The following is a 12,481-nucleotide window of genomic DNA, read 5'->3' as shown; positions in this document are numbered from 1 at the left end:
CTAAATGAAATGCAAATAATTCTTAATAATTATTTATCTAATTTATTTAAATGGCTTTGCAGTAATAGTCTTTGACTAAACACATCAAAATCGAAATTTTGTTTATTTGGGAAAAAGGGCAAATTAATGCACATCAATTCGAAAGATATTAACATTATGGTAAATAATGAAAAGATAGAATATGAGAGTCAAATTAAATATTTAGGAGTAACATTTTGTTACAGTTTATTTTCGTCAGATACATAAAAAATAAGAAAATAAAATGAATCTAAAATGTTAGCGATAGCATAGCTCGATTCTAGAACTTTAAGAGGCAATTTCTAAGTTATTCTGGTGCTAAAATTAATAAAATAAACAGTTATCATTTCAGTATTAATTCTAATTATGATATCAATAATTTTCAACCCTTATGATGAAACTCAAATTATTAATCATAACATTAATTTTTTTTAATTGTTTTGATTTCACTAATGTCAGAAGTCATATCCTAGAAAATAAGATCCCAGCTCATTCTCATATATCCCTACTAAAACCATTTCTGGCGCGAAAATCTTTGACCTCTAGGAGTCTCGAAGAACAAGCCTTTGAAGAAGGTTGTTTCTTGGTATTTTTGCCGATTTTACTCCCATGAAAAGTTGAAAACTCACCTTTTGGGTATTTTAGTTTGTGGATACTAAATGCCATACTGCAATAGTGCAGGATTATAAGTGGTGTAGTTAAATCCCAACTTTTTCAAGGTTCTTTGTTTAAGTGTCCAGTTTTGTGTTCCCGAGAAAAGGCCAATTCCATTGGTAAGTCCTAATATTTTGATTTGGCATCTTGGTTTATGATTATTTACATATTACACATGTAATTTTATATAAGTAGACTCACGCATACCGTTAAGTTTAACCATCAATGCTTATATCTACTTACTCTATTGGCGATTCCTCAATCTGGGTATTCTTCCACTTTCAGGCTTTTTTCTTTTATCCCCCCAGTATGGTCTTTATCCACGATTATAAGAGGTAGAAATCTCTACTCATCTACTCCAATAACGTCCACAACATCTACATTGACATTCACTGTTAAACCGATCCACCCAGGTCCCCCATCGCACTCATGCAGCCCTTTTGGAGCCAGGTTTGATCAATGTTTGTGACGTTTAGTGAACCATGCAGTCAGTAAAACAACCTAACCAGTAAACCAAAGTCCTGTCAACATTCATTAGCTTTACTGTAGTATATTAGATTAAATACTAACCTCAAAATTACATTGTTACCACTCTCATCATTAGATTTTACTACCACACCATTGTTTTGAATAGTTTCATAATAACTAGGTACATATTAGTTATTTTATTGAAATAGACCGTATTGATCTTGTAAACTGGATAAATAGGCCTATTTCGAAAGTACTCATGCGAACTTTTAGCCCCAAACAACATAATACAAGATTTTAGTTTTGATATAAACACTATATTTAGGAAGGGCAACATAACTTGTTCTTAAAATAATAAGTTTGATTATTAATTTTTCTTTTAATATAGATTCACTTAAAACTGTCTGTTCTTCCTTGTAAGATTTTCTTTCAGGTTTATAGGTCCTATAGTGCTTTTAGTAATTTCCTGTTTTCTTGGTCATCGGGATTTTCTTATCCATCTGGGATAAAACAGGTGGCGCTTATATTTTATTGATCTCTTGTTGAATCCACGCCACTCTACCAAAGTGGTTAGTGCTAGTCCGCTTCCCTTTGAGAAGATCCCCTGAGCTGTCTCTATAGCCTATAGTAAGTCTCCCTCCTTCCATTGGTTCCCTTGTACCCACTTTCTAACCCTCACTCCCCATATCTTTACTCTCCTTTTTCCTTCCTGTTATTCCCCATCACTCCATTCAAATTTCATTCAATCCAAGTATAATTAAAGCGATATTAAAATAATAAATTGTTAATAATTAATTATAATTATAAATTCTTTGTTTTTTTAATTCTTTGTTTTTTTTATTTAACAATTTGATTGTAACTTAAATTTTTATGCACACGCTGATTATATAACTAATTTTCCAAAAAAATTGGTTTCATTGCAAGAGTGGGAAAACAATTATCAATGCTATATTGTATAATAGTATTGCAGCTCCACATCTTGAATTTTGCTCAACAGTTTTATACAATTTACCAAACTTTAAAATTGAACAGTTGCAGCTTGTACAGAACAGAGCAATGAGAACTATTTTGAAATGCAATAGATATACACCAATCGTAATGATGCATAACGTCCTGAATATGTTGTCTGTTAAGCAAAAAATGATGTTTAGCATCTATGTTTTTTGTATAAAGTTAAAAATAATAGGTTACCATCATATATTTGTAAGAAGGTGAAGTTTTTTAGAGATGTTCATCATTATCAAACTCGAAACTGTAACAATTTTATACTGATCGATAGGTGTAACTCTAACTAGATGTTAAATTCTGTCCTACAGAGAGGCTTACAAGATTTTAATAGATTACCAACAAGCATAAGAGACTGTGATTCTGTAAATATTTTTAAAAGGCTGGTTAGGGCACATATATTGTCCTAGGATTTTTGTTGCCTTTGCCTAAGTGTTTATTTTTCATAGTATGTTGTTTAGAATCACTATTTTAGTTTAACACTTATTTTAAGTTTCTTTTTAGTATGTGGCTTGAATTATTATAGTGAATATATGTGCAGATAAATATTGTAGTGAAGTGAAAACAATCATGAGGTATCTGTGGGAGGCAGAAGAGCTGTGTTTGCTATCCATAAAACAACCGGGATACTGAAAAAGTATTTATGGATTAACCAGGATTTGACATGGTCTCTTCAGAAGAAACCAGGACACCCTGTATTCGATCTAGTTCACCAGCTCATCGGTAATTAACCCCATGACCGAGATTCACCTATTGGCGTAACATTTTATGGTTATTTGCGAGCACTGCAAATTTTGATTACATCAATTGTTTTGTTTAGATCTATATGTTAATATTAACCTCAAGTGCATATATGTATATTATATTTTTACACAATAAGAGTATATTAATTAATTTATAAGGGTATATAAATAATTAATTGATTAATAATATTATTGTAAAGTTAGTAAGAGCGCTTTAGGGTTATGTGTGTGGTAATTTTTAATAACTTCTGATTCAGTTTTGGTAGCGGGGTGCTTAGGTCGCCGACGGGGCAGTGTTTAGACGGACCGGCATTATGCGGTATCCCTTGGATTAACCGGGATGCTGCTACTAAAACCAGGGTGTTGCAAGTGTTAAGGATCGGGATACCCCGCATTGCATATATTTCATATACTTCATATATTTATTGCTTACTTATATGGTACCTACTCTTGCTGACTAAATATGTTGTTGAATTAGCTTTATGAACATTATTGTTAATATTATATGTATTTTTATTTTCAATAATTTTTGAGGAAATTTGATGTTTTTGTATGTAGCTATTTATGCTAAATAAAGATTATTATTATTATTATCATTATTTTCGGTTGTTTTCCCTTATGCACTAATCTTATCAAATATCACTTGTTCCTAAGAGAAAAAGATTACATATCTTGCTTTTTTTAGGTATTATACTTGCTGCATCTTTGGAATCTATAAGAATCTGGAAATTTGTTTCATATGATGATATATTATTTTTAATATTCTAACCTCACAAATCTTCAAAATTGTTTGGTCAAACTAATTTGATTATCATTGTCTATTTTTACGAGTTTTGCGAGCATAAACTTTACACCGTTTATACTTGTTTGTAATGTGTTTTAATCTTTTAATTTATTTAGATGCTTTAGATTTTTTCATTTCCTATAAAGTTTTATGCCATCAAGTCTAATTAACGATATTCTAGCATAGATCTTCGTGGTCTTTATGAGTTACGTCATAGATAAAGATACATGGCGCCCATATAAGAAAACTGTTATGTTATTAGGTAATAGAGACAAAAAAGAGTTAAGAAAAAAATATTCAAGTCTTATGAAAGCAAGTCTATTACAAATAAATGCATGGCAACCTGTTACAGAGAATATTTTTTAAATTAGGACTTGACCCACATTAAATTAAAATAATGAAAGTATACGCCTCTAAATCATAAAAATTTATGATAATATTAATGGTTGATAGTAAGTAGATTAATGTGTTTTATTTTTTTTAATAAGCAGATAACGTATTGTAATGACATGCCAGTTTGTAATATTTTACTGAAGCAGAAACAATACGTTATTACAAGCTGATAAAACCTTGGAAGTAACATCATACGAACGATATGTTGATTTAAACAGATTCATTAACCGGATTTAATAATGTATTAGTTATTTTAACTATTGAACGTGACAAGTGCATTAATCTGATAATTTATAAATTTTCTGGTTTTTTTCTTAAGTTCTTAGTGTTTAATAAATTTATATGTCAAGCCTAATATGTTACCTTGAAAGATAATTATAGTAAATATCTTGATGTGTATTTGTGTCACGGGTAAACCATACAAACTCTTCTTACGATGTATTGCTAATTTTTATTAGTTTAAAGTTAATTTAAGAAGAACTTTAAAGATACCAACCATATTTGTTTAATAAAATACGATGTCTACTAAGACTGTAAAAGTTTTGGAGGAAGAAGAAGAACCAGGAAAATTAGGTGAGTTTGATAATTTTTTAATTGGGATTGCGGTTAGGTTTTCAAGCTGTTAAACATTGATGAGTGATTTATTCTATATACAAGCTGTCCTAAAATATGATAATCGATATTAAAATGCAATATAATATATTGGTATATATGGATTTATTTATAAGCCGATGATGATTAAACGTTTAATTATTATACGAGTACTACTGTCTTGATCATTTAGAAGATGGTAGCCAAATGGCTTAGGAGCGGTTTGTAGCGTGTTGTTTTGCAATTTTAACCGTTCTTCTAAGTAAAACCGGTTTTGAGTTATAAATTTTTTAACATTTTTTGACTTTAGAAATTAATTGTGCGCACCCTGTGTGTGATAGATAAACCAAAACTAATCGAGTAGATGCGCCATTCATTTTACTATAACATACTAAAATTTAATTTTTTCGCTAATTTTAAAAGTACCCTAAAAGTATTTTTTTTTAATAAAGTGCCAAGCACGAAAAATCGCTAAAAATCACCCCGAATATATTTCTATAATATACCTGATATTCGCCGAAATCAAATGCACAAATTTTAAAATACCCTTTTTATAATCGAAATTTTAACTACTAAAACCGATTGGAATCGGTGCAGAATTGGTGTTAAACTGTTCTTAAGGCTTTATACTATTTTTCCATGTACAAATTATAAGATAAAAACCTTTTTTTAAACTCTAAAAAATCGACTGAAAATGGTCGATTTTGACGTCTACGCGCGATTTTAATGTCGACTTTTACGGCAGTTTTGATAACATGGCGTCAACGTGGATGAATCGGCTCGGACTTGCTTCCTAATTTCATTGATAAACTACTTAAAATAGCTCAGAACTTCCTGAAATTAGTATGGCTTTATTTAAGAGACTCTGGACAATCCGAATACATGCATATCTTTTATCAAACCGGGTTCTTTAAGCCGTAATAATTCGGCAAAGTTTTGACGTTTTAGAATTTACCGTGTATTATTATAATATTCATGTGACACAGTGGTCTATACAAGGCATTTTGCTAGACAGAAATTACACATTGGGTCCTAATGATACAAAAAAAAATCTAATCGAGATTTAATAGTCCTTATTTATAAAAAAAAGTTTTACCTTTTGCTTTCAAAAAATAAAGCAATTCCTTCAAAGTATATGCATAAAAAAAAGTGAAGGAATAGGTCTCGCTTCTTCAAAGTAAAAGGTGTTAACTTTTCCTTATTTATAAAAAGAAGCATTTGTTTCTAAAAAAAGGAATCTAGGTTACAGCAACTTTTCTCATTTTATCATTAGTTGTCCCGGCATCTTAGAGCCTGCATCTTAAAATTTGTGCATTTCATTTTATAAAATCTATTTGTAAGGGCTTGTCTAAGTGATCTTTGGTTGATTAGTCGCAGTATTGTGTTAGTTATGGCTAATGTGGTGCATTTAGGTACAAGAAAATACTACAAACCAAGACGTACACCTCGTGAGTCAGATTTCAAGACGTTGTTTAGATTTGAGGAGGAAAATGTGATGTGGTTGGCAAATTACTTTCTTGGCATGGATTTCGAATCTCGTGGAGCAGCCCAGTATTGCACTGTTTCTCGCACAATGCCTAAATGTGGGTTCCAGGGTTATGATTATTAGCCTTTATTAGGGCACGCAAAGAAAACGCAGCTTTATATCGTTAAACCCAGCTTTAGTATTGAAAGATAAATCAATGTCACAATTGACAACTAATTTAATCTATAACCTCAATTCAAAAAAAATAAATACAAAGACAGTAATGCTCTAATACTTAAGTTATAATTATGAAATTTAAAATTATGAGAAAGAAAATAAAGTAAAATTTAGCACTTAACCTTATTCAATTGTGCATCTGATAATACCTCGCATATACGTATATACTCAGTTCCCAATTTCAAATCAAATCAGTGATGGTGGTTATATAAACAATTTTGCTAAATTGAATTTAAAATTTGTGATCATTTCTACATATTAATTCCAAAAAAAAATAATCTATAAATTGCGACGAACCGAAAAATCAATACCTGAAAAAACCGAGCCAAAAAGAAAAAGGGGCTACCTGAAATTCTGAGTCTCTCCGACTGGTAGCAGGGCCCACCTGATCTGAATGGGGCTCCTTTGTTGGCAGCTATACGTTTAGGTCAAAAGAGGCAGCAGCAGATCGACCAGTTAGGATGCTTCCAGAATGTCTAGCAGGTAGTGGAAGGCAATCGGTATTAGGTGTAGCCGATTGTGAGGAATACAGGTTCCGGAGGTGATGATCCAAGCGACTTGATGTGGTAACACGTGGAGTAGCAAGTGAGGTGGAAGCAGTAACAATAAAAATGCAGCAAAAGCAGAAGCAGAGGATAAGCAGAAGGTACAGGAAGGCCTAAAAATGGGGACCACACATGAGGTTCGACATGGCTGTCAATTTTATGGCATTTTTGTGTGGGTAAGTAAGTTAAATTTTATAAAATTGCTCTCTGAAAAGTTGGATGCATTGATGTTCTTTTGAGTTAAACCGAAAAGCATGCAAATAAGAAATTAATTAGATGAAAAAAATAGGAAAATGACTTAGGCATGTAACATGTGCTAACTTACCGAAGATGGAATGTGGCCTTTTCTGGGGTTTATTTAACACAACAAAAACAAGAAGCCCTATAAACTCTTAGGCCTACTTAGAAAATCAGCAATTAAGCTATCCTAGCACATACTAGTAACTACAAAAAAAATTACGCTAAAAGATAGGGTCTACCTTTTCACATCCGCATTAAGCGAAACTATCTGTCATACTCTAGAACCAGATAAAGAATTAATCTATTAAAAATAGGATTGTCAGTTTCCCCCAGATTTTAAGGAATGCATTTATCTGTCAAGTACTTAGGTGTTGACATGCTGGGTTTAACTACTGGGTACTATCTGGTACCAACATTGGTTTAAGTAATTTGCAACTATGGAGCAATCTATAACTTGAGGCCATGGTTTAGCAACAATGATTTACAAAAAAAAACTGACAGACCAGATTGACATTAACATTCTTATCACTATTGATCCTTATGATTTGAACAAAATAAACAAATAGTTAATATGTGCTCAGTATTCATTAAAATCTAAAATAGGCCAAATTGACCTGCAAGGTAAAATCAATGCAAAATCAATGGCAGTTCTTAATTCTATTCAATCAACAAAACAATGAAACAATATCCCATATTATTATTTACTTTCCTCATCCAATAATGGTTTTCCTTGCTTTTCAGATCGGGTATGTTAGGAGGGACCATCTTAACGGTGTATCATATCTGTGTAGTATGTATATTTATGTATGATTTTTAAATAAATTATTTTATGAAACTATGGTTGAGATTTACTTTATCTTGGTAAAAGAAAATTAATAAATCAATTAATATATCTGTTGGGGATTAAACCTGTAACACCAGTCACCTGTGCAGAAAATGAACATATTTCTGCGGTATTGTGCGAACCCTGGATTTCAGAGCGGAATAGCTGAAGAATTAGGCCTAGCTAAGAAAAAAATTGAATAAAGTGAAAAACTGTAATGTTAATATTTAGCTTAATACACCAAAGTGCTTATAAGGTTATATTAATTTTAACAAACTTAAAAAAATTATCTCTAAAAAAACTAGAAAACAAAAAATAAATATTAAGAAAAATAACGCAAATCGGCCTTATTATCCGATGGAGGTTTAATAAAGCCTATACATAAAAATGGCACATTTCGTTAATTGGGCGAAGTTTAGCAGCCATCGGGACACTCAAAATCATCCATATCATTGACTGTTAAGCCAACACATTCCTCATGGTACCATTTAAGACATTTGCTGCACTGCCTCATATCGGCCTGCCTGTCTTCCTCGATTCCATGGCAATACCATTCGGTACTTAACTTTTCCCTGGAGCTTTCAATATCTTTATTCAATTTGGCACGACTTTTGTTCTCCTCGGTAAAAAGATCTCTAGTGACTGGAGTTTCTTTGTAGTTTAGAGCTTTTTTTCGATTTTTTTTAGGTTTTTCATTAGTTTTTACTGGTGTGAGCAAAAGCTCATTAAAAGAAGTGACTTTTGTTGTTCGTCTCTTTAATTCAGCAAGAGGGATATGGTCATCAGTCGAATCCGAGTCAGAAGAGTAAACATTGGAATAGGAAAATTTGCCAGACTTGTTGGATGCCATTCCAGACGGACCAGGTTGAGGAGATTCAGGTGGACGCCTATTTTCTTTGTTGGTATCATCCGATGCCGGTATGTCTGAGAGAATTGAAGGAGCAAATGCTGTTTCTGGAATTGCCTCGGGATTTAATGGACACAGACCATTAGCCTTAAAAACCGTTTATAATGTTACAATGTGTCATGCATTTAGACCAAACATTTGAAAGTATGATGTTAAAACGTGATTTGGTCAGCTTTTTGTTAGGATTCTGATCCAAGAATAATAATACCTCATTATCCCAATGATGCTCAAATGAACGATATACAGATTTGTCGAGGGATTGAAGCTCATGTGTTGTATTCGATGGCAAACAGTAGAGATCTATATCAAGTGAGTCTCCAACATCAACAATTGACAAATCAAGATGACAAGCTGCACCATCAAAAACTAAGAGGCACCTTCCTGGATTTTTGTATCGGGCTAAGTGCTTGAGGAATTCTTTAAAAAGTTCGTTAGTCATGTAGCCTTTACTTGATTTTTCCACTAGAGTTCCTGGTGGCAAATTATCATGTAATTCTTGCTTTAGCCTCTTTCCTTTAAAAATAATCATAGAAGGTATTGGTATTCCAAGGGCATTGACACATCCTGCAATTGTCACACTCTCTGCATGTTCTGACGATTGAAAGTGAACACGTTTTACCCCTTTCTTAGCTAAAACGGATGACTGGTGGTGAATAGTCAAGCGGCATCCTTTTTCATCCATATTATAAAGTCTTTCAGGGTGATTAATTATATCAAGATCATCATACATTTTCCCTATTTTTGAAAAATGTTCATCAACTATAAATTTATTAAGTTTTTGAGCCCTAGCTGGATTCATAAAATGTGCTTTTCTTTTAAAAATTACAGGATTTCTCTTCATAAAAGCCTTTAGCCAGTCTTTACCAGCAAGTTTTGAAGTTGTATTAAATTGATAAGCAATTTTATTATCTTCGCAGAATCTGAATACCAATCGATGAAGGATCCGTGGAGTCACAGGTAGACCTATTTCACTAAATCTTATTATTCTTTTAACGAGATCAGCTTCTTGTTCTTCTTTTAAAATAGATTTACGACCTAGTCTTTTTATTAGGATTCCATTCTAAACATGGTTCTAATGGTTCTTCTGGGAATATTAAACCTTGCCGCCGACCCATATGTACTTAGAGTACCGCGTTGAACAGATCGAACTGCTGATATTAAATCCTCCTCGCACCAAGGTGCCCTTTTAGGAGGCATGATGTTAAAAATCACTGAAAATAAAACGAGAATAGTTTAGAAGTTTAATAATATGTTAATAAAAACATTCATTTGTCATGAGGATAATAATGCCTACATGGAGGGTAATAAGGCCTATAGCTTATTTTTATAGGCCTTATTACCCATCCATGACGAAATATTATGTAAATTTATTTAATTTATGTCGGCTAAATTTAATCTAATAAACTATTGAAATCACAAAATATAAAGTCTAACCAAAATATCTGCAGTTATAAATTAAAAATAGAATTATAAATACTAAAAATACTTACGTTTTTGTTGTATCCTTATAATATCACACGTGGCGACCCGTCGACACAAGTTGTTGGAACTTACTGACGCCCGAAAGCGAGGAACGCGGGTAGTCCGTTCGAATGTCGTTTGTAAATGGACAAATAGGAGACGCGGACCTAACGCAATCGATTTGCGATTAATTTAAAGCGGTTTTTTTGAATTTAGGCCTTATTACCCGACAGGCCTTATTACCTGCAGGTACCTTAGTCGTTAAAAACCGCGTTGCTGGGGCAGCACCTGTTAAACAATCCCTAAGTAATTTTCCTTTTTTAAATAGTTTCCTCTGACCAAAAGCTTGTCTACTGGTCCCAACTTATCAAAGTGCGAGCTTGTTATATTATATATTGATATAAAATTTTAAAAGAACTTTTTTATATATTTTGTGAATCTATAAAAAGAATAATTTGTGAAAAAATGTGTCCATATTTGAATAACAACAAAGTTAAAAGATCGCTGACACGCGGCTATACGAATAAGTGATTAAAATATCAATAAATATATTAATATCTGTAAATATAGTATATTATATATTTTAGTATAGTGGGAGTGATGACAAATATTTTATAGCTTTTCTAGGTACCATGGTTGCTAGATTATGCGATAAATGAAACAATGTAAATGATACTTTCGTTTACATATATTCCGTACTTAAATAAAAGTGAAGATTAAGAAAGAAAATCTCATAGTGGAATCTGGCATTTTTTTAATAGAACTATAAACTGCACTATGAATTGCACTATTATAAGCTACATCGCAATAGTCAAATAGAGATAGTATTAATGTATCATATAAGAATTATTTAGTTTTGACTACTTCCCAGCCACTTTAGATTATGCAGACCCCTTAGAGGTTATATAAGCATGCACATTTTTTAAATTTAAATGGGCTAAGAAGCTTAGGCTGCCATCAGCAATTAATCCTAAATTTTTGGTTCATCCACTACTGGTATATTTGCATTTTGTATTTTTAGAGTATAGTCAGTCATTCCTTGCTACTATTGAGTTGAATTTTATAGGATCTTTGTCATTTTCGACATATTTAGAAATGTTGTCCACATTATTATTAAATTGTGTTAGGGAAGGAGGTAAAGAATTGAGACAAAATGCCATAAACATCCGTGAATATGTAATAAGTGGTATACTGTTAAAGTTTTGTATAAACCAATTTTGTTTTCATATCGGTTACATAGAAAAAAAATAATAAAAGTGCTAGAAATAGTTGAGTATTTAAATATATATAATAATAGTTCGATTTTGAAATTGAGTATTAATTTTTAGTTACAACACAATAGGATCTATCAGAAAAATAAGATTTTAATAAAATTAGTAAATTTTCTGAAAAAGCAATAATATGCAATTTTGCAAGTAACATCTTATGATTAAAAGTATTAAATGCATTACTAGAGTCTAGAAGACACAGGCAAGTTGTTTTTATCTTGATTATGTCTTATTTCATAAATAAGCTTTATAAGACAAGTAGTTTTATTAAACTGTTTACCAGACTGCTTAGAAGAATATCGTGAGAATCACAAACTTCGATTTTGAACACAACCGGTAGAAGACTAAGGTACCTGCGGCAAATAAGGCCCAGCTAAGGAAAAAATGCCTTATTGTGTTATCAAAAATTTAAACAAAAACTGGACACTCCAAATATTAAAAATATGAAACCTTTTTAACAAAATAATACATTAATTAAAAAGTTTATTATTTTGATTGGGATTTTGACAAGCTTTGTAAAAAAATATGAAAGTGGGCCTTATTATCCGACTGTTCGGTAAATAAGGCCCCATTAAATTAATGATGTCGGTTAAAAAGGCTCATCAAATAATAAAAATATAAACGTAAAAAATACATTTCTAACCAAGAAACAAATTTGACCACTAAAATCTAGGAGCAGTTTATGCAGATAAAGTCGTCATCACCATCTTGTGAGAAGCCAACACACGCCTCGTGACACGAAGTCCCGCACGCTATGCACTGTCTTATGTCGATTTTATCTTGTGTCTGGCAAACAAAACAAAATCAAGAGTCCGTAATTGAAGTATTTACTTCTAAAGTCCTTCTTCCAATACCTTTTGAAGATGACGGTATCGGCTC

The 12,481-nt window shown here is 31.9% G+C and overlaps 2 protein-coding genes and 1 long non-coding RNA gene across 4 annotated transcripts in view; 1 reads left to right on the top strand and 2 right to left on the bottom strand.

Moving 5' to 3' along the window:
• LOC126737949 (uncharacterized) overlaps nt 1-12,481 on the bottom strand; it is a 541,322-nt gene that overhangs the window by 276,006 nt on the left and 252,835 nt on the right. The window lies entirely within an intron of this gene.
• Nucleotides 4,316-12,481, top strand: part of LOC126737978 (vesicular glutamate transporter 2-like) — a 63,078-nt gene continuing 54,912 nt past the window's right edge. Inside the window, exon 1 of the mRNA XM_050443122.1 lies at nt 4,316-4,638. Within this exon, the coding sequence (XP_050299079.1) occupies nt 4,584-4,638 (55 nt within the window). The 5' untranslated portion in view covers nt 4,316-4,583. The remainder of the gene's footprint in view (nt 4,639-12,481) is intronic.
• On the bottom strand, nt 6,713-10,413 carry LOC126738044 (uncharacterized). Its single transcript, XR_007661207.1, has 3 exons — nt 10,364-10,413; nt 7,229-10,084; nt 6,713-7,016 (listed from the first exon to the last, which is right to left on the bottom strand). It is a non-coding gene; the product is annotated as an uncharacterized LOC126738044 (long non-coding RNA).

Source organism: Anthonomus grandis, chromosome 1 (genome assembly GCF_022605725.1).
Source record: "Anthonomus grandis grandis chromosome 1, icAntGran1.3, whole genome shotgun sequence".
NCBI classification, from domain to species: domain Eukaryota; kingdom Metazoa; phylum Arthropoda; class Insecta; order Coleoptera; family Curculionidae; genus Anthonomus; species Anthonomus grandis.
The sequence above is the reverse complement of the archived record's forward strand: the minus strand, read 5'-3'. Positions and strand labels throughout refer to the sequence as shown.